Here is a 24845-nt window from a genome sequence, read left to right on the forward strand (position 1 = left end):
CATGACTCTATTGTGAGGGAAATGTGAAATACACTGTGCAAAAAGGATAGGTGAAATAGGACTACAGTATGCCTGCAGGGGGCAAAAGTTAATGATGTTGTAGAGTAGTTATCTTTCATGGGCACAAAAGGTGATACTGTTGTACGTGTCACTAATCATATTAAGAATAGAAATATGAGGATTTACTTAACAAGTACAGGGAAACGTTGAAATCAATTTGGCACTGGAGACTGTGCAAGGATTGTGAGGTAGGATTTTTATGAGCTCAGTCTGTGCTTCTATAATTTAAATACACTGCTCGACAAAATTAATAGAACAAAATGCTTTTCATGAATATTTTATTGCTAAGTGTCATTGAAGGTGAATATTTGATAAAATATGCATCCTGCCATGCAAATTCCAAGTATCAAATAGAAATCAATCTACCACCTTACACAGCTGCACATTATGCAAAATTATTCATGCCTATAAAAACACAAGGGTTGTGACCACATCATTTCATTCCTGTTTTAGCTTGCTCGGTGGGATAGCCACATCTCCAGTACTCAAGATGGCAAGTCATCGTTGTTTAGATGATTCTTTGAGATAGCTGGACATTGGATGACTTGAAGCAGGGAAGTTGCAGGTGGGTGGCATGATGGCTTTATGTGTCATGCAGTGTCATATTGGCACTATGGAAGCAGTTTCAGGAGATAGGAACCATTACAAGAAAAGCTGGTCAAGGTTATCTGAGGACTACATCAACCAGAAAAGACCACTATCTGCTAACAGCAAGGTGGAACCCTACGATGTCCTGTTATCGACTGTATTTTGAGGTTGCTGCAGCCACAGGCGAAAACATTTCTAACCGGAATTGTTAAGAAGGCTCAATTCAAGTAGACTCTACACAAGGAAGCCAATGGTTTGTATCCCATTAACCACAAACCACCACAGAGCTAGTTGAAACTGGTACCATGAACACGTAATTTGGAGCCCTGACAAATGGCATAAAGTTCTGTTCTCTGATGAGTCCCATTTTAGCCTACACACAAGATTCTAGATGTTATTTCATCTGGAGATGAGGAATGTGGTACCATCCTTCCAACACCAGAGAAAGGGACACTTATGTTGGGGTGGGATTCTCATGTGGGTCAGAATAATTATCAATGGCTGCACCCTCTTCATTTCTGATCAGGGTACCGTAACTGCACAAAGGTACTGAGAACAGATCCTCAAATCCTATGTGTGACTTTTTAGGGGTACGGTTGGCCCAGATTTTCTTTCCATGCATGACAATGCCACTGCACATAGAGCTTAAGTAGTGAAGGAATATCTTGAAACTGAAGACATCCAACGACTGCTGTAGCCACACGATCACAAGACTTAAATCCGACTGAACATTTGTGGGACCTCTTAGACTGCATTGCATTGCATTGCATTGCATGCTGACAGCCAACTCCTTGGTCACTTGGTGAACTAAGGTCTGCACTGGTGAAAGAATGGGATTTGTTGCCACAGAACCTTAGACACCCTTATATCAAGCATGGTTCATTGCTGTCAGGCCTGTTTAGCCATTGGAGGGGCTTATACACTATACTGATGTCATGTGACGAGATTTTTGAGCATCCTGTATCAATTTCTGTAATGTGACCCTTTTAGAAATTCTTATACACCCCTATTATAAATGTTCCTTATACCTGTCTGAAGTTTTTCACTGTCTCCTCATTTCGTCGTTATTCTGTGGTGCACCACCATACCAAATTTTATCCCACTTCATCGCAAGCTGCAAGAGTTACACCATGTTTTTTACATGTTCTGTTAATTTTCTCGAGCAGCAAAGAAAAGGTATAGTGTTAATTGTGATGTGGCTCTGGGGGTTCCCCCAACTCTGCAGCATAGAAAGGGTACAAGAATATTTGCTGATGCTATCGAGGCAGGAAAACTGTGGGCTGGAAAACTGCTAGTTGGGGAGATACACAAACTAATAGTTTAACAGCAGTTATAGGCAGAGGTGAAACTGATTTTTGCTCTGCTTCTTTACTAGCAGAAAACAGGCACACATATCCTTGCTTGTACACTAATGCCAGAAGTATAGTAAATAAATTTGAGGAATTTGAGTACTGGTTAGGTCATCCAAAGTTAACATTGTAGGGATATAAAAAACACAGTACCACTCAGTCTTAAGGGATGCAGAATTTCAATATTGGAAGTACATTACAGAAAGGACATAGTGTATAGTATTAATTGTCAAGCAGCACTGGGCATCCCCAGCAACTCCACTTACAGAATGGACAGACAGAACAAGAAGTGGGGGGGAGTTGCATTCTTGGTTAAGAAGCATATAGATTCTAAGGCAGATCACCCAATTGATATAGTTGGCTGTGTAATATTGAGTCAGTTTGGTGTGAAATAAGCACTGGAAAAAAAAAAAAAAAAATCAGGATAGGAGTATATTATAAACCAAATGACTGATGGGTACAATGAACTATACAGACAAATAGAGTGAGCCAGCAAATCAGAATGCCTTATAATGGGCGAGTTTAACTTTCCAGATATTGACCGGAACTTGTGGGCTCATTACTCACACAGTAGTAGAACCTTTCTGGATTTCATGACTGCTTTCTCTACACCAGCAAGTTAGAAGGGAAACAAGAAAAAGCAATGCAGTCAGTCCTCGTAAACCACGATAGTTGTGTTCCTAGAAACCCTCGTGCAATGCAAAATTGTGCAATATAAACAACAAGCCCTATGGGAAAAATAGGGTTAGGTGCCGACCACCCAAGATTAAACATGCATTTGTAACCAAGACATTACCAAACACAATAAATTATTGTAATAAAATACTTATGTATTTTATTACGACTATTATGTAATAAAATATTGCTAATGCTTTTGCTTCTATCGTAAGCAAACTTGTTTTTTGTTTGATTTTCTATCGAAATAGATGACAGCCATTCCATCTCTTCCAATTCTTTGTGTCTTGATCTAATGGATTTTAATTACACTTTGAGTTGTTCCTGCTATGAAAGTTGTTTTTATGCATCTTTCTAATTCTCGGCGTTGCCTCATTTAGGCTTGTAGCACGTGCAATATCACATGCATGCTCATTTTCATTTCACTCAAAGCGTTTCACAATTTCATATTTTTTTTCTCTATCAACAGAGGCGGACTGGCCATAAGCCTTACCGGGGAAACCCCGGTGGGCCAGAGGTCAGTGTGATTTTGGCCATAAACCATAGTATGAGGCCACTATAAATTTTCCCGGGTAAGAATTTTTGCCCCAGTCCGCCTCTGTTTATCGATATTGCTTTTCTTTTTCTCTCTGAATCTGCAGTGTCTTCACCAGGATGCTTCCTTTTTACACCTTTTAAGTATTTTACTCATTTTTAGGGAATAAAGCACAATTACGAAACGAGGAGGCACGCTTGATACACATAAACAAAGCTGCGCACGTGTAGCAACTGAATAAACAATACCGTATAGACAGAGATACACTATTAACACCTTACATTTTACTAAAGTACATTTCTGGGGGATTACTACCATAAAACAATTTCCAGTTGCGTTTCTGCTAGTGGAATCTGTTATAAACTGGTAGTAAACTCGGTCTAATTGCATTTGCGATAATACCGATAGCTGGAATTGTGTGGGTTTTTACCTTATTATGGTGAAATGTGTTTCCCCTTCACTGATATAAAAAAAACATAAAATACATTTTCAGAATCTTCTCTTCATTCCTATCGTGTTGCGTTCAGTTGGGGGGTGATTCCGTGTTCGACTGCCATTTCTTGTAAACACAAAGGTGGATCACGCAAAAGCGAATTCGGTTCGTGTTATATACAATATTGTTCCCCTATTTATAAATCGCGTATGATTGAATTCATGTAGTGTAAACACGTGTTATACGAGGACTGACTGTTCCTAATCTGATTATCAGCAATTACTCTTCCTGCATTAAGAACCTCACATAAAAGAACCTCTGTGTCTAAAATGATTACACTTTTCTTCAACCACCCCAATGCTTGCATAATTGCATATATGTGCTTATTGTCTTGTATTTTTTGAATCATTTCATCCAAAACCTTAAGTGTTTTCTTCAGTGCACACAGATTCTGGTCTTCCACTCCATGGCTGGTTACAAACGTCAGTGACCCCTCCTAAAAATGCTCAAGCCATCTACAAACACTGCTTATATCAATAGCATCTTGTGTACTTTCTTAAATTTTTCATTAATATGGACAGCTGAGTTTTCTCCTGATTTGAAAATGAACTCTACCACTGACCATAGTCAGAAACGGAAATCAGTTTGACTGTTCATAACTTCATATCTGTAATAGACAGAAACTTTTATTTTATCATGTTTATATCTTAATATCTATAGTTAGAAATATATGAAACATCATGATGCTAACTCAATTACAAAATTTCTTTTTGCCCAAGAGGCATTACTTATGATATACAGACCTGAGAATTCCTTGACCATAAAATTCTTGTAGGAGGAGGCACAGATGTAATTAAACATTCTACTTTTACAACTTCTCCTACTACTCCATACTGAACAGGTGAGCTTTTAACTTTGGGTGGACCTATATTTAGGAATAAAGGGAAGAAAATCATTTATAATTCCTGGGTTGTATACCATAATAAAATTAATACAAAAACCAACAGTTTTCCATTTCTGTAAATACTATATATAGATATCTATATCACATACTAAATAAGAATACTTAATATCACTACAATAAACAGTACATCTAACAAAAAAGTAATAAAATTGCCTTCAACTCATTCTATTAAATATGCTTTAAAACATATATATTAACAAATTAGTGTAATAAGTTAGTGCTTAAGCATCATTTCTATACAGTGAACCAACTCTGCACGATCAGGTGCATTTGTCATATCCTATCTGTTTTTTTGTTGTTTTTTTTTATCTCTCCACTACCACTTCACGTTTTAACCCATTATTATATTTCATATTTCATATATATACACATATAAGTTTGTATTATTATATTTAATAAAGTACGGATAAATGGATGTGAAAATTACACAGAGTGCCAGTAACTAGAAGGGTGAGGATAGTAGACAAGGAAGTGTAGTAGATAAGTGAAAGAATGTTAATATCCTAAAAGTTATGATGAATTAAGAAAATTATGTGCTGAATTACAAAGCCAATAGAAGGTGGGCGAACAGTAAAGAAAATTAGTACAGTAAAATACAAATAAAACAAAAATAAAAATAATAAAATAAAAATAAATAGTGGTACAGCTGTCATCAGATGTGAGGGAAAACATATTTGGATAAAGGTCGAATATAGGTAAGGCAAATATACAGAATCTGATGTCAGCTGAAGTAAATATTGATACATATTAGGCAATTTCATCAGGGGACTACACCTGACTATGTATCAGAAACTGCGTTTCTATATTTGTCCATAGTAGTAGAAGAAAGGTGAAAGGCCAAAAAGCAACAAAAATGTAATTAGCACATTCTAATACAGTATGGACAAGGTAGTCCCAATACTACCTTGTGTGGGACTACCTTGTCCATACTGTATTAGAATGTGTTGATTACACTTTTGTTGTTTTTTGCCTTTCAGCTTTCTTCTATTACTATAGACAAATATAGAAATGCAGTTCCTGATACATGGTGAGGTGTAGTCCCCTGATGAAATTACCTGATCATGTATCAATATTTATGTCAGCTGACTTGAGTTTCTACATTTGCCTTACCTATATTCGACCTTTATCCAAATGTTTCCCCTCACATCTGGGCGCCTCCGTAGCCACGTGCAGCAGTGCGTAGCACATGCTTCTTGATTAGACCGGGGTTCGAGCCAGTGACCACCAAATAAGGAGAATGCAGAAAGGTCAGAGAATGACCACCGCACATCCCCAGAGCAATATGGTCTTAGTTGCTAATGCTCCTAAAAACCGAAATAACAATAACAACAACCCTCACAGCTGTACCACTATTTATTTTATTTGTATTTTACTGTACTAATTTTACTTTACTGTTCACCCACATTCTATTGGCTTTGTAATTCAGCCCATAAGTTTCTAATTCATCATAACTTTTAGGATATTAACATTCTTTCACCTATCTACTACACTTCCTTTTCTGCTATCCTCACCCTTCTAGTTACTGGCTGTGCAATTTTCACATCCATTTATGCACACTTTATTCAATATATTAATACAAACTTATATATACTCTTGCATCCTTTAATGCGGCTTTGCGCTTTTAGGTGCATCTGTCATACCTGACTTAACTGAAACTACTTCATCAACTGAAAACCTTTTTTCATCTACTGTAACTTAAAAAAAAAAAAAAAAAAAAAAAAAATTACATTTAATACACACACATATATATACATACATACATATATATATATATATATACACCGATGAGCCAAAAAATTATGACCAGCAAGCTGTTATGCAAATCAAAGCAACTGCAGGTGAACTTCGATGAGTGCACGGGTTAGGACATGGTATAAAAAATACCTGATACTGAGCTACGTTAATCAGTGTTACTCTTGTTCTTCAGATGGGAAAGGCAGCGGACTTAAGCGAGTTTGACAAAGGCCAACTTGTAATGGCCAGATGACTGGGTCAGAGCATATCCCAAACGGCACAGCTGGTGGGGGTGCTCACGGTCAGCCGTGGTTAGTACCTACCGAAAGTGGTCCGAGGGCGACTGTGGTGCAACTAGCCGGTAATTGGAATGCTGGTGACAGCAGTAATGTGTCACGACACACAGTACATTGAACCCTGCTGAAAATGGGGCTGTGTAGCCGCAAGTCACTCTGAGTGCCCATGCTAACCACGGTTCACTGGGAACAGCAGCTACAATGGGCATGCTAGCATCGAAACTGGACCTTGAGTGATTGGAAGGAGGTCGTCTGGTCTGATGAATCATGTTTCCTGTTGCATCATGTGGACAGCCAGGTACACGCGAGTCGTTTTCCTGGGGAAGTGATGGCGCCTGGATGCACCGTGGGACGAGCACAAGCCAGTGGCAGCGGTGTCATGCTTTGGGCAATGTTCTGCTGGGATACCCTGGATCCAGTCATCCATGTGCCGGGCACTCTGATGTGTACCGCCTACCTAAACATCATTGCTGACCAGGTACACACTTTCATGGCAACGGTCTTACCCTCTTGCAGTGCCGTCTTTCAGCAGGATAATGCACCATGCCACACCATGTTCCTTTTATTATAATTGTTTTGTAATATTTAACTACTGTTGTGACATTTTTATTGCATTTCACTGTAATGATTCATCATAAGAATATATTTTGGTTGCCTACACAAATTCATCATACTGTACTGACATTTTACTGTATTATTACAAAAATTTAAATTAACATGTTTTAAATAATGTATAACTATGGGGGAGCAACACAAAACTTGCTTATTCTGAGTTGTTCTTATTGTTGCATGTAGAATTTCAGGACAGTTTAGCGTTTTAATGCAACAGTATTGGTGATAACTGTGTTGTGAGAAATTTGTATTTCTACAATCCCAAAGTCAGTGATCATATGATAATCTTCCTCACCTTCAAAACTAATTTATTTTTCAGGTAATATTATTCTGGTTCCTGATTCAAAAATTATGGGTTTAACAGTTAATGTAAAATGAAAGAAGAAGTTGATACATTTATACCAAAAATAATGTAAGTGAATAAAATATATTTTCATTTCATAAAATTTTAGGAGAGCAGTTTATTTTCAAAGACAACTTACATGTGGGAAATTACAGTTAAACTAAGCTTAACTGAGCAAAAACAGAATTAGTTTTACCTTTAATAAATACTAGAACATCAGAATATACATCAGCAAATCCAGCTACAGATCCTCTACAAGTGTATTTTCCAGCACGATCCACGGTCATTTCTTCAATTACCAACTCACGGTCTAAACTATCTCTTTCTGGAGAATCATTAAACAGCCACATAGTATGAGGGGTTGGATTCCCATCCACTTCACAACCCAGTTTAATTGTCTGTCCCAAATCTGCTGCTACATTTTCTAATTTTGTTTTAAATACTGGTCCATCTATATAAAAAAATAATAATAAATAAAAATACATGAAACACATCCTACACATTTCAGACATTTAAATATACATTTTTCTGGTTTATACTATCAAATACAGTGAGTAGGTATGTACTGAGCTGTTTTGGATAAGTACCAATACAACTAACTAAAGCCATGACACCTCAATATACTGAAACATGTATATAATTATATGTTCTTATGATTTGTATTTCAAAGGATGAAAAACCCAAGTTATTAGGATAAAAATCCTTACCAGGAAGCCTTCACCAGGAAATTTTCCCCATCATCAACATGAATAAATCACTCCTGTCTGGCAACAGGAATCAAACCTGGTCCTTTTTAAATGGAAAACAGATGATATAGCCACTATATTTATATAATGGATATGTGGGTATAAGAAACTGCATTCTTTATTTAGTTAGATTCTTCATAATACTGAAAATTAGAAATAATGCTGCTGCAAAACTATGAACTGTATATAATCTTCTAGAACAGAAATCAGCAATCTACAGTTCTAGTGCCAAAGGGGGATGCCTGAGACTTTCTCAAATGTCTCTCACAAGATAATTTCATTCGATCATCCCAACCAAAAATGCATTGCTCACAAAAGATAAGACATAATTGTGCTCCAATTTAATTTCAAAAGTTCCCTAAATGGATTTAATACTTACATGTATGCACCATGCAATCACACACAAGCAATTGTAAAGAAAGTGGATAAGGCAAGGAATTCCTTTCCCAGCTTGACAACAGGATTCTGCAGATGATTCAGACATATTTCTGAATCATCTGCAGAAATATGTCAATGTTTCTGAACCTTTGAAAACTACTGACCGCTAATACTATTACATAATTGAACCAGACCACAATGCCAATGTCACATTTTTAAAGCAATAATTTTCCTGTATGGTCCATTCACATATACTTTATGCATAAAGAATTTCAAATGTTGTGACAATTAATGAATAGTCTGCTGATCTAATGTGAATGTTATTATAATTCTTTGTAATTTCAAAATGATCTGTTTATACTGCAGCATGACCAAGTCATAGGCCTTTACAACTAAACATTTTTAATGAGAATACAATCATTACAGGCAATCCCCGGATAGCACGGTACTTCTGCAACATGGTTTTGTTCTAACGACTGATAAATTGCGGCAGTCCTCGTACAACACAGTACTTATATAACATGGTTGGAGAATGTCAGCAAATCTCACATAATAGGGTATTTTTGAGCTTTTGTGCAGGGAAAACCCTGCTATTATGTTGGATGTAATTTTTCAACATCTCCACTCTTTTTGAATCCCTGCTGTTGACTCACTAGTATGAAAAAAAAAAAAAAAAAAAAAAGAGAGAGAGAGAGAAATCCCTATTTTATTTTGTTGGGAAATCCCCATGTTATGTTCTGTGCTACTGAACTTGTGTAAAAATCTAGATTTCAAAGTTTTATTACTATTCGATAGCACACCAGGCCATCCAAAAGATTTAAGTCATCCAAACATTGAAGTTTTGTTCCTACCACCACAGTTGTACTTCGGTTAATACAACTTCTTTCATCCAGCCATTAGATCAAGGCATTATATCCACCTTTAAAACTCATCACTTCAGAAAATCGTTACAATGGATTTCGGAAAAAAATTGATTCCGAATCTATTGAAGTAATGGAGGCATGGAAATATTTCTCAATTGTGGACTGTATCAGAATCACAGCTTTATCGCTGAAACAAGTAAAACCATCAACGTTAAATGCGTGTGGAAAAATGTGTGGCCAGTCAGTTCAATTCAGGAAATATGGTCGAACCGGCAGAAAACAGAATCAGTGTGATAGTAGAACTTGCTACGGTGGTTGGACAAGAAGGTTTTGATGATATGACTACTGAAGCCCTCTAGGGTGGCATAGTTGATATAATCACCCTCCTCCCCACACTGGGTGGAGAAGACCTGAGTCCAAATCCTGTCAATGACAGGAGGAATTTTTATGGATCTTTTTCACAACTGAGTTCCGGGCTCAGGCAAGGATAGCATGGTTTTTCTCCCGGAAACTTGGGTTTTTCGTCCAGCAAAACAGAAAATCGACCTCAGGACACATGCAATTTATAGACAATATACGCAGAGCAATATGACCTTAGTTGCTAATGCTATAAAAATAAAAAATAAATAATAAAGATATGATTACTGAAGATGTTCAAGAATTTCTGGTAGAAAAATAGGCTGGCGAAGCAGATTTGGTGGAAATGCCGTAGGAGGTAAAACCAAATCAATTCAGAGGACGATAGCTAAAATGAAAATTCTAAACTTCCAAATTTTACACTAAAAAGCATATGGGAAGGCATAAAGTTAGCCAAGAAATTAGAATCTTATTTTTTGAATGCAGATTCTTGAATGAAAGCAGCCCAAGGTTCAAAAGGGAGCTTCAAAAATGGTTAGTTACATACAATGAAATTCACAAAGATTTATCAAGCGAATGCAAACAAACCCAGATTTTTTAAAGAGAGCAGAAGATACACGAAATATAGAATGGTGTATTTTTGGTAGTTTTGTTAACCAAATAGTGTGTTTTTGTTAGCTTTTGGAATGTAACCCCCCCCCTTTTTGTACTTTTTCTTAGTCCCGTATAACACGGTTTTGCACAACACAACATTTTATGGGAACCTAACTACCGTGTTATATGAGGGTTACCTATAATGTTTAATGATTGTATTAACATTTAAAAACAGTCACATGGGACTGTGTGATAATTGCACATTTCTGATATATTTTTCTCCTAGACCACATTAGTATACAACTTTATATTGTTTTTAAATATGAAAACAATATAAAGTTTATATATTGTTTTTAAAACTCTAGAAACTGTTTTTTTGCAAGCTCTACTCTATAAATAACTGCAGTTAAAGAGCAATCTCTACTGAGGCATTCGATATGAAATCTTATTAAAACTAAGAAATATGATTTATTTAATAATTTTACTAGTATAAAAATAAATAAAAGTTAGCTAATCATGTGACTTCCAAATAAACTGTAGTTAAATATAATGTACTTACACTGAACGTTAAGCGTATGAGTAGATTTGGTAGTTCCAACTACATTTGACACTTCACAAGTGATGGTATTTCGATTGTAATCCTTTTTTATCCTTGGTATAAAAAGTGTTGTTGAATGATCACCAGGAATAATTTCATCATTTCTACAAAATAAAATACCATAACATTTTAATATATTTAAAATGCAATATTTAATACATAATCAAATGATTGTAGCAATCATATGATTATGCCTAACACTAGTCATCACAATGTGAATAAATCATTCAGGTCTAGTGGCAGGGCGCATTATAGCCTTAGTAGCTAATGCGCCAATAAAACCAAACCCTCTAGTGGCAGAATGGCACGTATCCTCTGGATTGACATGGGAGAGGGATATTTCTTTGACGGTTATAGTAGTAGTAGTAGTAGTGGCACATGATGCAAGAAAGCAAGTGTAGGAGCTTATGCAGCATCAGCCAAAAAAAAAAAAAAAAAAACACACCATTCCCTCCAAATGCCTGTCCAGTTCCTCCTTAAATTTATCTAACCTATCAACTTCCACAACGACAGATGGAAGTTTGTTCCAGCAATTAACCACCCGCTGGCTAAAGGCAAATTTCCGCACATCTATTCTACATCTGTCCTTTCTTAATTTGAACTTATGTCCCCGTAGGTTGGTAATCTGAACAAGTGGAAGGATCCCATCAGAATTCAGCGTGCTCAACCCATTCAAGGCCTTATAGACCTCAATCAGATCACCGCGCAGGTGCCTAGTCTCCAGCCACTGCAATTTGCAGAACTTAAGCCTCTCTTGGTAAGAGAAGCCCTTCATTCTCCTCACCAATCGTGTTGCTCTTCTCTGTACACGCTCAAGCAAATCTACATCCTTCCTAAAATGAGGCCTCCAGACCTGTATGCAGTACTCAAGGCGTGGCCTGACCATTGCCTTATACAGAGGGACAATCACCTCCTTTTCCCTGCTAGCAAAATTTCTATATATCATTGACAAAACCCCATGACCCGCCCTAGCAGCCTGTCTGCACTGCTCAGAAAACTTCATATCTGACTGCACAATTACTCCCAGGTCTTTTTCATTTTCTACCACCTTAAGTGTAGTACCACACAGTTGGTACGTTTCTCTGGGGTTACTTCTACCCATATGCAGTACTTTGCATTTGTCAAGGTTGAACTTCAGTTGCCACTTCTTAGCCCATCTGCCCAAATTATCTAGATCCTGTTATGTCACAGCTTCATTCAGAAGTATTGTGTTACTGACCAATTCTATTAGTAAAGTTTTATATGTAATAGTGTAAAAAAATATTAACACCAGAACAAAAGTTTGAAAATATGTAAATAAAGTTCTAACCCTTCCCCATCTCTTCCATCATGCAGTATGACATGACTTTTGAGGTTACGGTCATTATGGTGAGATCATTCTTCTTTACATTTCCTTACAGCTCTAAAATGGTGTTTGCAGGCCAGCCGCTAGTTAGCGGCTGGTCTGCAAACACCTGCGAACCAAACCTATTGGTAACTCTTTAGGAGGCTTTCAGATCAGCTAGTATATAATCTTGCTACATCTACTCTGACAGATAGTGACGAGGGAGTCTGATTCAACTACTGCTCATCTCACTTGCCCAAATTACTCGCTGTATAATTCCTTTCACCTCAAAGGTCGTACTTGTGCATATGTCAGTTCTGATATTCCCTGTTAGAGACTTGGTAATTTGGAATCTCCTCTTTTCGATCTTCTCTGGCTTAAAATCTCTCTACCCCATTCTGTCAAATTCATCTGTTGTCTCTACCATTCTCCTAACTCCACTAATCACTTGGAGCTCTTTGACCTCCTCTCTTTGCAACTTGACTTTCTCCAGTCCAACTTTCCTTAACAGTGAGGTAATTTTCCTTCGAGATTTTAATGTTCACAACTCCAGCTGGCTTCTGTTTTCTAGTCACACAGACCCAGCTGGTCGAGATGCCGAGGCATTTGCAATTACTACTGACCTTGCAAAAAATTTTCATTTATCTACAAGAATACCGAACAATCCTAACCATACAGCCAACACGCTTCATCTTTTTCTCACAAACAACCCTTCTACCTATACGGTGAAGGTGAGTGGAGGGTCCATTAGGCACCTCAGATCACAACTTGGTGATTGTCTCTTCTCCGATGGAGCCTTTACCTCATGACTATTCCCAACCTTGCGTTGTTTGGCATTCCAAGAATGCAAAATGGGATGACCTGAGAGATTTCTTTTCCTCGGTTGGATTACTGTTTCAAAAATTTTTATGTCAACATTTGTGCAGATCATGTCAGTGAAATTATTCTTGTAGGAATGGAATCCTATACCCCACACTCCACTTTAAAATCTCATCCTTTATCTAAATCTTGGTTTACCAATAAATGTGCTAAGGCTGTTCAAGAGAAGAACACTGCATATCGTAACTGGCTTGTTTCCAATTATTTAGTTTCATTTTCTGCCTACACCAAAGCTTGCAACAATTGTAAAGCAGTTATTAATCAGTCCAAACTAGATTTTGAACTGGCTAAGAGTAGAAAACTTGCTTCTTGCCCTAATGGTAGCCGAGCATTCTGGTCTCTTGCCAAAGCTATTGGCCACAACTTTTGCCCATCTCTGCCCCCAACCTCTGTCAAAATCAGATGGTTCTGTTGTCACTTCAGCCAAGGATAAAGCTGACCTGGTAGCATCCCATTTTTCTTCCAACTCATGTATTAATATCTTTGTAAAACACCTCCCACCATTCCCAACACGCTCCATTCAATGCCTCTGTGGTCTTCCGTCAAAAGGATGTCAGAAGGATTTTGACGAAACTTAATGCTCAGAAAGCTCCAGGTCCTGATGGTATTTCTTCACTTGTTCTCAAAACCTGTGCTCCTGAACTTACTCCTGTTCTTTGCTGCCTTTTTTCACTTTCTTATTCCAAAGGTGTTTTTCCTTCTGCTTGGAAATTTGCTCATATCCAGCCAGTTCCTAAAAAGGGTGACAAATCCCTCCCATCCAATTATCATCCCATTGCAATTACTTCTACTCTTTCTAAAGTAATGGAGAAATAAATTAACCGCCAACTCTTAAACTACCTAGAAACCTTCCATCTGATCAACGATCGCCAGTATGGATTCCATCAGTGTCGATCCACTGGTGATATTCTGGCTTATGTTACCCATTTATGGACTAATTCAATGGAAATGTTCGGTGAAACACAAGCAGTTGCTCTTGACATCTCAAAGGCTTTCGATCGTGTTTGGCATAAAGGTCTGCTAAACAAGCTTCCATCTTATGGTTTGTGAACTGTTTCTTGTAATTGGTTATCCAGTTTTCTCTCTGACCACTCACTGAGGGTGATGGTAGATGGCTCTCCGTCTTCTAACTTCTCCACTAATGCTGGTGTCTCCCAAGGTTCAGCTGTTTCTCCCACTCCTCTTGTGTATTAATCACCTTCTGCCATTGACTGGAAATCTTATCCATAGTTTTGCTGACGATAGCACATTGCATTCCACTTTCCAGTTTCAGAAACCTTGCCCTGCTCAATCAGCTTTACCTTCTCAAATATCTGCTACCAATTCCTTAAATGCCGATCTCTGGATAATTCTCCAGTGGAGCAAAGACAACTTAGTTGATTTCAATCTTTCTAAAACTCAGTCTTGTGTTATATCTAGATACAGAACCACAACAGAAGTGGCACAAACTTTTGCAAGGGGAAAATTACATTCCATAAGACTAAAATTAGCACAGAAATAAAACAATTTTGTTAATTTTTTATATCCTAAAGTTTTTGAAGTAATTAGTGTCCCTCTGCCTCTGTCATAAATAAAGCTTCAGCAGAGCTGAAGCTTTATTTATGACACTTGCTACCCATCAAAGCACTTTTTCTTTGATTTGAATTATAGCATAGTGATGATTAATGTCAAACTCACAGAAAAAAGGGAAAACGACAAACTTCAAATTCACATCCAATTTATGTTTTTGTCAATCTACTACTATACATTATTTGTGGCTCCCGATGATCTTACTCTTGAGTTTCATCACACGTAGAAAGATATATAATTCATCAACTAAATTCAGGTATTAAGTTTATGTTATTAATAATAACATAAATTGAATTATTTAATTTTTATTTCAAAATTACATAGCTGAATGAGATATACGATTGCTTTCACTTACAAGGATTTTACAAGTTACAATTTTACATTTTACTGCTCAAGTATTATGGTGTGGCAGATGTGTATAAACATTTAAACTAATTTAGTAACAAATTGTACACTGCAAGCTCAGTTCAGTGCATGTATATGCACTGAATTCCTTGCAATGCATCATTTGTCCATATAGGAAATCAAATTCAACTGTGAACTCTCCATGTTTATTATTTATTATTTTTTTTTTTTTTACAAAAATTATGATTATGAAACAATGAAGTTAAGATGTGGATATAAATGACAAAGATTATCCCTAGGAATACAGTTTGAGATTATAAAAATTAATTGCTAATATTTCTTTTTATGACAAATAAGAAACAAATTATGTAAACATTTTAAAAATGTTGCACTGCATTTGTGTTGAAATATTACTTGCAGTAATAGCTAACCTACCCAACAGAATGATGGGAATTTGTAATCTTCAATTCTCATCTACCTGCCTATTATAATATATCAATGTTTTGTATTAAATCATCCAACTATTGCATTATATTAAAACTATCACTGTAAGTATGTTTAAATAAATATTTTCAATATTCTGTTACGCACTGACTTTTACTGTCCACTACTACTGTATTACAAATTATTTTGCTTTAAAAATTTAATTATTAAACTAAAACAATGTTTCTGCAAGGTAGCAAATTCTGATAGTAATCACATTCAGCAAAGTTAAGCAAAACATTGTTCCTATGCCAGAAACAGACTGGATAATTACCTTTCCATACACTGTCCAGATAGCTAAGGTAAACATTTCACAATGCTTAATGTATTTCCAATAGAATAATGGGGCCACTTTTAATTACCTTTTCATTTTTTTCTCTCCACTGGAATATAGTCATAATTAACAATTTGAAACTGTTTGCAACACATACACACAAAGATTTTCAAGAAATGCAGTTAAACAGTCAAAATTTGCCTTCTTTTACACCAGATGATCAACTAAAAATATTTGTTAATGAATCAAGTTATGGTGAATTCACTTAAATTTAGGGAAAAATTATATTAAAAACCTTAATATTGGCACAGTCCAGTTCCATCATGACACTAAATACAAAAATTAAGACTACTGATTATGGCATTAGCTGATTTACTACTCAAAAACCTATACTCAGTGCCACTGCCTCTGTTCTTGCATCCTCTCCATAAATCTAAGGGGGCAGCTTAAAATCATCATTTTAAATGCTGAGAGGATAGTTTAAAATTACCTTCAATAGCTTAAAATTCCCAAGGGATAGCTTAAAATCATCTACATTAAGAAATACCTTAAGACAAACTAAACTGCTGCATTCAATGCAGTAACACCATCAACAATGCTATATTCACATCTAAATTTCTATAACCTACATAATAACATCTTAAATTTTATTAGTGATTTCCCATCTATTCAAGTCAAGGGTGTTTCCCTGAATCTTAAGGATGCTCTCAGTATTACAACTAAAGGTTTGAATATCTGTTTTCTTTTATTACAACAGACTTTATTCCAATGTCATTACATTGGAATAAAGGCTGTTGTAATAAAAGAAGTAATAAAAGAAAACAGACAGTCAAACCTTTAGTTCATTTACCCTTCTTGAAAACATTTACATAAATAATAAAGTTAAAACACAATTTACTGGACATTCTTAGTGTTAATAAATGTTATATTTTGTATGTATGAAAGAAATACTGCTTGAAGATTTGGCATTATTGTATACCGAGAAACCGCCATTTCAACGATTAGAAAAAACCAAGTCACTATCAAACATCTTTATACATAAGGAGTTGGAGTTCATGCTAGCAAAACTTTGCTATCATAGACTGAAATATTTTAATGTAAGGAGAGCTGAAACCAAATTAATTTTGGCAATTACTGTGATACACTGTCTTTAAATAGCATTGGTTACCTAAGTTAGTTACACATTTGATAGTTTAATAGTTTATATTTCTGATCCTTTCTCTCACATGGAAGGATTAAGAATTTAACTAGTTCACCCAAAATTTGGGAAAGAATTTTTTTGCTTTCATTTTATTCAGGTTGTGGGCAAGGAATGTTAAAGGACTACATTTCTCCTAATAAAATTATCCTCCCCGCTTAAAAAAATTGAAAAAATATTTTGTCATCAGTTATCTACCTGAACCAAATTTCTGTATACATCCCTGCTGTTGACATATTAAGTCAAACATGAATGCTAATACTAATAATGCTAATACTAATAATACTACTACTAATAATAATAATAATGCAAATGCTAATACTTTACAGTACTTTTAAATTAGAAAATAGTGCAAAAATTTACTAACATGTACTTTAAAATGCAGTTTATCTGCTCAGATATTTATCTTATCACTTGTAATCTTCCAATAATATATTTACTCACTGTTGACCATTTTAAACAAGGAGAGGAGAATGAAAGAAACTTCTTACCTGTACCATTTATAGACAACAGTATTGGGATTAGCAATTGCTTCGCATGTAAACCTTACATCATCATGCTCTGTTATCGAATCTGAACTAACCTTCAAGGTGATATCAGGCGGATCTAAAATAATCATAAGAAAATTTTAGACTAATATATATTTAATATATATATTTAAAATATATAATATAATATAAATACACATGTATATAAATTTTTGTAACTTTTGAGTGAGTTGGCTTAAATTTATGAGTTACAAGTTTCAAATATTCATTGAAACTTTGGATTACACAGAATGAATAAGAAAAAAAAAATACTGTTTTAAAATTATTAACTTTACTCGATTTTTAATTTTATCCACTAAGTGTACAATATTGGCTTTTTTGTATCTATTTTTTAATTTCCATTATATATCACATGACTGGCATAAGCTTTCAGATAGAGACACTTATTACAAATGGTTAAAAACCCTCTGTACTAGTATATGACAACAAGATCTCATATTGCTACTAAAGTACAACTTAGAATAATGAAAAAAAGAGAATGATAATAATATTACAGATAGCATTCGATATACATTTAAAAAGAAGAAACTATAACAAGAAGTACTGTAGATGAAAATACATGGAAAAGCACTTGCACATGTCTATTCAAATACAGAGTTCAGTTCATATAGAAATAGTCTAAAACTGCATATTTTATGTAATGTATAATCAATATTTTTCTTAATTTTATAATTTTGCCAATTTTTATAAAATTCAGTAATGATGTAAACTAAGACAAAATTAAGCCAACACAAAGTACTTTTGCCTTAATTGTAACTAAACACAATATTTAGTATTAGCTATGTAGCACAAAAGCAGATAAAACTATAAATATTGTGCACTTCTCTCCTCACATAGATAACTACCCAATTGACCTTTGAATTTCTTAAACCTGTTAGCCTCAACTACCTGCAGAGGCAACTTTTTCCAGTAATCAATGACTCGCTAGCTAAAAGAAAACTTCCTACAATCTAGTCTAAAACTCTTCCCCTGTAATTTGAATTTATAGCCCCTAGTTCTGTAATTCTTTATAACAGCAAAAATTCTGCCTTCGTTCATTTTACTAATCCCTCTCTCAGAGCCTTATAAACCTGAATCAGGTCCCCTCTTATGTACCCAGTTGCTGAGCTCTGTAGCCCACATAATCAAAGTATTTCCTTGTATGGTCACCCTTGATCAGTTAAATAAAATCAGCTGTGTATTTATAAGAAAATATGCATTTTATTTGGCTTATAGCACTTTAAAATATTGAGATTGACACTGAAATATTTCACGAAATGCATTTTAAAAAAATTAAAGCAGCTTCTGTCAAATTTTGTGCAATATGCACTAACAAATGTATATGGCACACCAGTTATGATTCTAGGGTAGTGTAGTCTCACTAGTTGATTACTAACGAGTGCAGTGGAAAGGGGGTCTCCGATTTCGTAAATCAGGACAACTGTAACAAATTGATGTAAACAGCACGTTACATATGGGGTGCATTGGATTTTTATTTCTAAAATTAATTTAATATTTTCTTTTTCTGTGACTAACAGAAGTATAAAGTAAGTAACTAATTAATCACTAATTGGTTACCTAATAATATATGAAAGTAATTGCTTTCACTACACTCCACATAATTTCCAATGTAATATTCACTTCACGTTTTATAATATTTTATAAATGGTAAGTGAAAAGCAAAACACTTAGCATACTCCATGATTTGATAAATAAAACATCATAGTATATTCATCGCAATGCAGTTCACTTATTTCGTCCTTGATTTCTAATAACAATTGAAAAATAACATGTTTAACGTTTTTGCTTGATTGATATAATAAGCAAATAGTAATAATTTGCGTTTATGCATTTAGTAAACTGATAAATTAAGAAAGAAAACGAGCAAAAAAAAAAAAAAAAGCAACAACTTTGTACAAACCAAGAACATTTCTGCACACCGTCATACGCTTATTAATTCCTCCATTCAGCGGACGGCAACAAGCAATATCCAATACATCACTACAAAACCGTTGTTTAGATATACACCGTATTCAACTGCCTTGTTTCGCTAATCCAAATTTTATTCACCATAGGAAAAACATTTTCAATAGCTGCATTAGTTCCTGGTAAACATAATACGTACTTCACTCTATTTTAAAATTTAACGAGGCACTTAATTTTTTGAAAAATGCGAAATGCGCCATCCATCTCATATCGATAAACACCACTTTGTTGTTCCATTCTGAATTATGTTTAAAAACAATAAAAATATCTGTCTAAAGATTCTTTCAGAAAATATCTAAAACAGAAGAATAAACGCCACTCAACACTAATGCGAATTACACCATCAGAAACATAACAGGGTTGATGAACTACAGATAAATAAATTTCTCATTTAAGAAAAATTTAAAACAGTTCGGAAACGTTTTACCACACAAGAAACAATAGCGCCGAAGGGGGAACGCTATGAATCGTCATAGGCGCACCTAGTCCCCCCCCCTCTTTTCGGGAGTTTCTGTTCAACTACAACAACGCTACCTTCTCAAGGTTCTAAAAGGGGATAATACTGTTTACAATGTAAACAAACAATACTCCATTTCAGTGCACTATGTAAACTTTACATCAAGTATGATCTGTCTGTCATCCATATTGGAGAAGCAGGCAATTTAAAGAATTTAGCATTTTTCGCAGATTATATTTTATGACCATTGCACATCAAGAGAGCAAATTTTTCATTTAGTATTTGAATCACTTCGAACAAACATGTTCCGCTCTGCACGACGTCACAAAAATATCCGGCCCATTAAGCAAGTGCATGGTTGATATAACAATGAATTCGTGAGCATGCATCCTTTCAATATGATTGGCCAGGTTGTATAAACGTTAACTTCTCTACGCACAAAAATTATCACAAAATTACATAAAAGGAAACACAAAATTACTAACTCACTAAACACAACAATCAGTGCCGGACCAAGGTATTTCTGCGCCCCGAGAAGAATGATTTCTCGGTGCCCTTTGGCGAGCATATATATATATATTTTTCCCTCATTGTTCTTTCTGTTTTTGGCGCCCCTTAAATAATAGTGTTCTGGGTAGAAGCTCTGCTAGCGCGTACCTTAATCCGGCACTACACAACATAAATCCAAAGTTAACACGCACCTGATATACTGATTAAAAACAGTCACTAATGTAAAAACAAGTTAGTTAATGTACACAGTGCGCTACATTTCAGGTGGTTTAGCAAATAGTAACACTTCATGACATAACAAAATAAGTTATTCCATTAACATGAAAATTTGTTACAAAGAGTCCTAAAATATTCTAAGAAAACACTAAAATAGATCAGAGCTCCTGTTCCAAATTTATAGTAATATTTCCGTAAGTGAAACTGGGGAGGGAATGCCATGAAATTGTAACTGAACTAGGAACCAAGGGGCCGAATTTTCAACATACATTCATGAGCCAAAACATTATGACCACCTCTATCTCCACGAGTGGAAGCATTCCACAGAATCTAGGAGTGACGTCACCGAGCGGCGCATCATATATAATGACAATGGCAGTGCCTGTCAGTTCGTCAGTACGAAGCTCGTGCAATGGGTAAAGGAAAAGACCTGACGAAGTTTGAACGGGGAATGATTTATGACACTAAGGCGAGGGGGGACAGCATCTCAGCAACCGCAGGCATTATCGGCTGTTCGGGGGCCGCAATAGTGAAGGTGTAGCGAGAATGGTTTGAAGAGGGACACACAACCACCCAAAGTTCTGGGGCAGGGAGACCACTAGTTGATAGTTGAGGTGAACGGCAGGATCATGAGCAATCGGGGCCAAAAGACGGCTCACGATCCCTCAATTCACAGCAGACAAACACCAGCTCTTGCAGATAGGCCTACGAAGTAGGCAAACTGTTCATGTGCCCACGGTGACCGTCATCTAACACTGCCTGCAGTGGGCACAAGAGCACCGTTCGTGGACATTAGACAACTTGAAAAGAGTAGCCTGATCTGATGAATAAAGGTTACAGCTCTATCATTCCGATGAATGTGTGCGTATTCCACGACAAGCAGATGAACATCTGCAACCAGTCTGCACGGCTGGACGAAACCAGGATGGCGGTGGTGGTATCATGGTTTGGGGGGGGGGTGTTCATGGACATCACTGGGTTCCTATATCCTCAGTGAACACACCCTCACCACCAGATCTTACCCTAGATTGTTTTGGACCAAGTTTTATTCTACATGGCGATTGTATCCAGATGACACTGGACCCTTTCCACAAGATAGCACCTCTGTCACATTGTGCAGGTTCACAATGGTTTGAGGATCATGTCCAAGCATTTCGTGTACTCTCCTGGCGGTCAAACCCCCCCCCCCCACGGCATCAATCCCATCGAACATTTGTGGGATGTGATGAAATGCAACATCTTCCAGTCCACGCTGGTGCCTCGCTCTGTTGCCGAACTTCGGGACATCCTTTTGTCCAGGATACCTGAGAACACCCTCCACTGTCTCGTGGAGTCATGCCACGCTCGGTGCTCGGTGCAAGAGGTTATCACGACGAAAGGCGGCCCAATACGCTATTAGGTAAGTGGTCATAATGTTTTGGCTTATGAGCGTATATTCTGTTGGCCCCTGGGCCAAAAGAATATACACGAGCCAAATTTTTTCCATTGCTATCAAAAATTTCAACATACATTCTGTTGGTTCCTGGACCAAAGAATATATGTTGAATACAGGAAACATTCCGTTGGCCTCTGGAATATATGTTGAAAATTTGGTAGCAATTCGCATTTTTCTTGTCGATTAATGCGAAAACACTTTTATTTATGCTGATTTTTGTAGGTGCAAGGAGGAACGAGGGCTGTGAATCGTAACTGGATCAAAAATTTTCCCAAGGGTCAACAGAACGTACAGATTGAAAATTTGGCCTCGATCCGACTTTTCGTTCTAGAGTAATAAGCAAAATATACTTTCAATTGTACGAATTTCTGTGGTTGAAGGGGAAGGGGGTGCCGAAGGGAGGCTATGGCTGATCTTAAAAGCTATCCAGGGACGAACGAAACATGCGCTGAACATATGATATCGACTGAACCTTTTCTTATTAAGTAATGTCTAAACATCCGATAACATACTTCCATTATAAGTTACATAACGTAAGCAGTGCGTTAGATTTCTTGCTGATTCTATTTTGTGGTTTAAATTAATTGAATTTTCTTCTGTGATCAACTGAAGTAAAAAGTAAATATAGCTATCTTCTTATCAAGCCCTTAAGTTTAATTTCAACTGTATAACATTAATTAGTCTTTTCCAGTATACTTATATATTTTTTTTCCCCCCTCTTTTCTCTCTATATACCAGGGTGAATTAAAACACGTGGGGACCCGCTTTAGGGATGGATTTAGGATCTAAAAACAATAATTAAAAAAAAAAAAAAAAAAGTTCATGTACACAGGTCTGATTTCGCTTTGTTTCCGAGTTACAGCCATTTCTGTGTTTCAGAAACTATCTTCTTACGTTTACAGAAAATGCTCAAAATGACCACCCGGATAAAAGCCTGCAAACTCCTCATAGACTTCACCTGCTCAAAAGTTCCAGGTTTCTGTCGGATTGCTGATGGGTTCTGTACTGATGGGTCTACCACCATTTGAAACTCGTTTTCTAAATTAAGCAGTTTCTGGAAGCCGTTCGTGTATTCTCTGAAATGTCTTCTTATTTGGCACGGAACGATTAGGTAAGTTTTCTAAATACAGACGTCTTTCCTCGGCTGCATTGCATCTATCATGTCCATATATGAGATGCAATGTCTACCATCTCTCGATGTGAATACGCCTCCATTATCACAACAAATGCACAGTACTGTATCAAAATGTTAATAACAAGCTCAAAGTGTAGTGTCTTTGTCAGTAGAACTAACAGAAATCACTCAAAGAACACTCCGAAATCTTGTTTACATAACTATCAGCAAGGCCTTCTATGAAATATCGAGCATTGTTTGTAAGCAGTTGAATGGAGCAGGCTACGCTAACTCAGTCCGTGGAAAGAATTGCTGGAACACAAAAATGGCTGTAACTCGGAAACAAGGCGAAATCAGACCTATGTTTACATGAACTATTTTGATTGTTTTTAGATCCTAAATCCCTCCCAGAAGTGGGTCCCACATGTTATGATACAGAAGCGAACCACATTCAAGTCTTAAATAATGATACAAGAGAAGCATGCACGGACTGTCTAAAACTGACAATAGTGCATTAAAACTACTTTTTATCTATGAATTCTTTTCCACACATTTTGTATGAAAAAAAAAAAAAATAATAATACCGGGATTTCTATTTGTCCGATTTTAATGAAATACGGGATGGCTCGAAAAATCTTTATATATGAACCAAATATAAAATTTCTTGAAAATACGTCGTGGGAGTCGAGTTGTTATATGGGGATGGGCGGGCGGACATGTGAAGATAATAGGCGTTTATGCATATATGCTAACGCGCCTAAAAGAAATATAAAAGCAAAGAAGGATGTTTATAAATCACACTTTGGGACAGCGCAGTTCATAAGCGTTTAGGGGTTATGTCTATTTAAACAGTTCTCCATTTCTTGACGAAAAGACCATCAACGGTATTTTCTTTAATTCCATAAACACAGTATAATTTTTTTAAGTGATGAAATTAACTTTTAATTTCTTAACTGGAAACAGAGGAACTCAAGAAAGAAAAACAGAACAGGTTTATATATATACTGAAGAAATCTAAGAAGAAATATTTAAATGAATCTAGCCTCGTATCTCCGGAAATTTCCAAACGACCTTTTTTAATATTCAGAGCGGTTCTGAGATCAGTCATAAACTGGTGCTTTCTTTCTTCTGTTTGGAAATTTAGACGAACTACTTTATATTACAGTTTTTTTCTCCCTTCAATTTTTTTTTTTTTTTTTTTTTTCGGAATTATACTCAAATGGCGTTTGGTGCCAATAAAAAAACTTCATTCCGTCAGTGAATGGAGTTGGGCATATTTTATTAGAGAAATAATGGCATATTTGTCATCGACATTTATATACGTGGATTCAGATTAAAAGAGTGGAACAGAGCAGAATATTCTACTCCAAATTTCTCAGTTTACTTTCTTATTTTGCAGAATC

The 24845-nt window shown here is 36.1% G+C and overlaps 1 protein-coding gene across 7 annotated transcripts in view; it reads right to left on the reverse strand.

The window, feature by feature from the left end:
* Window positions 1-24845, reverse strand: part of LOC150076131 (irregular chiasm C-roughest protein-like) — a 565240-nt gene that overhangs the window by 74926 nt on the left and 465469 nt on the right. For all 7 annotated transcript variants that reach the window (XM_090388091.1, XM_090388093.1, XM_090388094.1 and 4 more), the window contains 4 exons: window positions 17689-17803; window positions 11087-11229; window positions 7786-8040; window positions 4444-4565 (listed from right to left, as the gene is read on the reverse strand). In XM_090388091.1, the coding sequence (XP_090244217.1) occupies window positions 4444-4565; window positions 7786-8040; window positions 11087-11229; window positions 17689-17803 (635 nt within the window). The remainder of the gene's footprint in view (window positions 1-4443; window positions 4566-7785; window positions 8041-11086; window positions 11230-17688; window positions 17804-24845) is intronic.

This window comes from Mastigoproctus giganteus, chromosome 13, assembly GCF_048544385.1.
Source record: "Mastigoproctus giganteus isolate SK-2022 chromosome 13, ASM4854438v1, whole genome shotgun sequence".
Lineage (NCBI taxonomy): Eukaryota > Metazoa > Arthropoda > Arachnida > Uropygi > Thelyphonidae > Mastigoproctus > Mastigoproctus giganteus.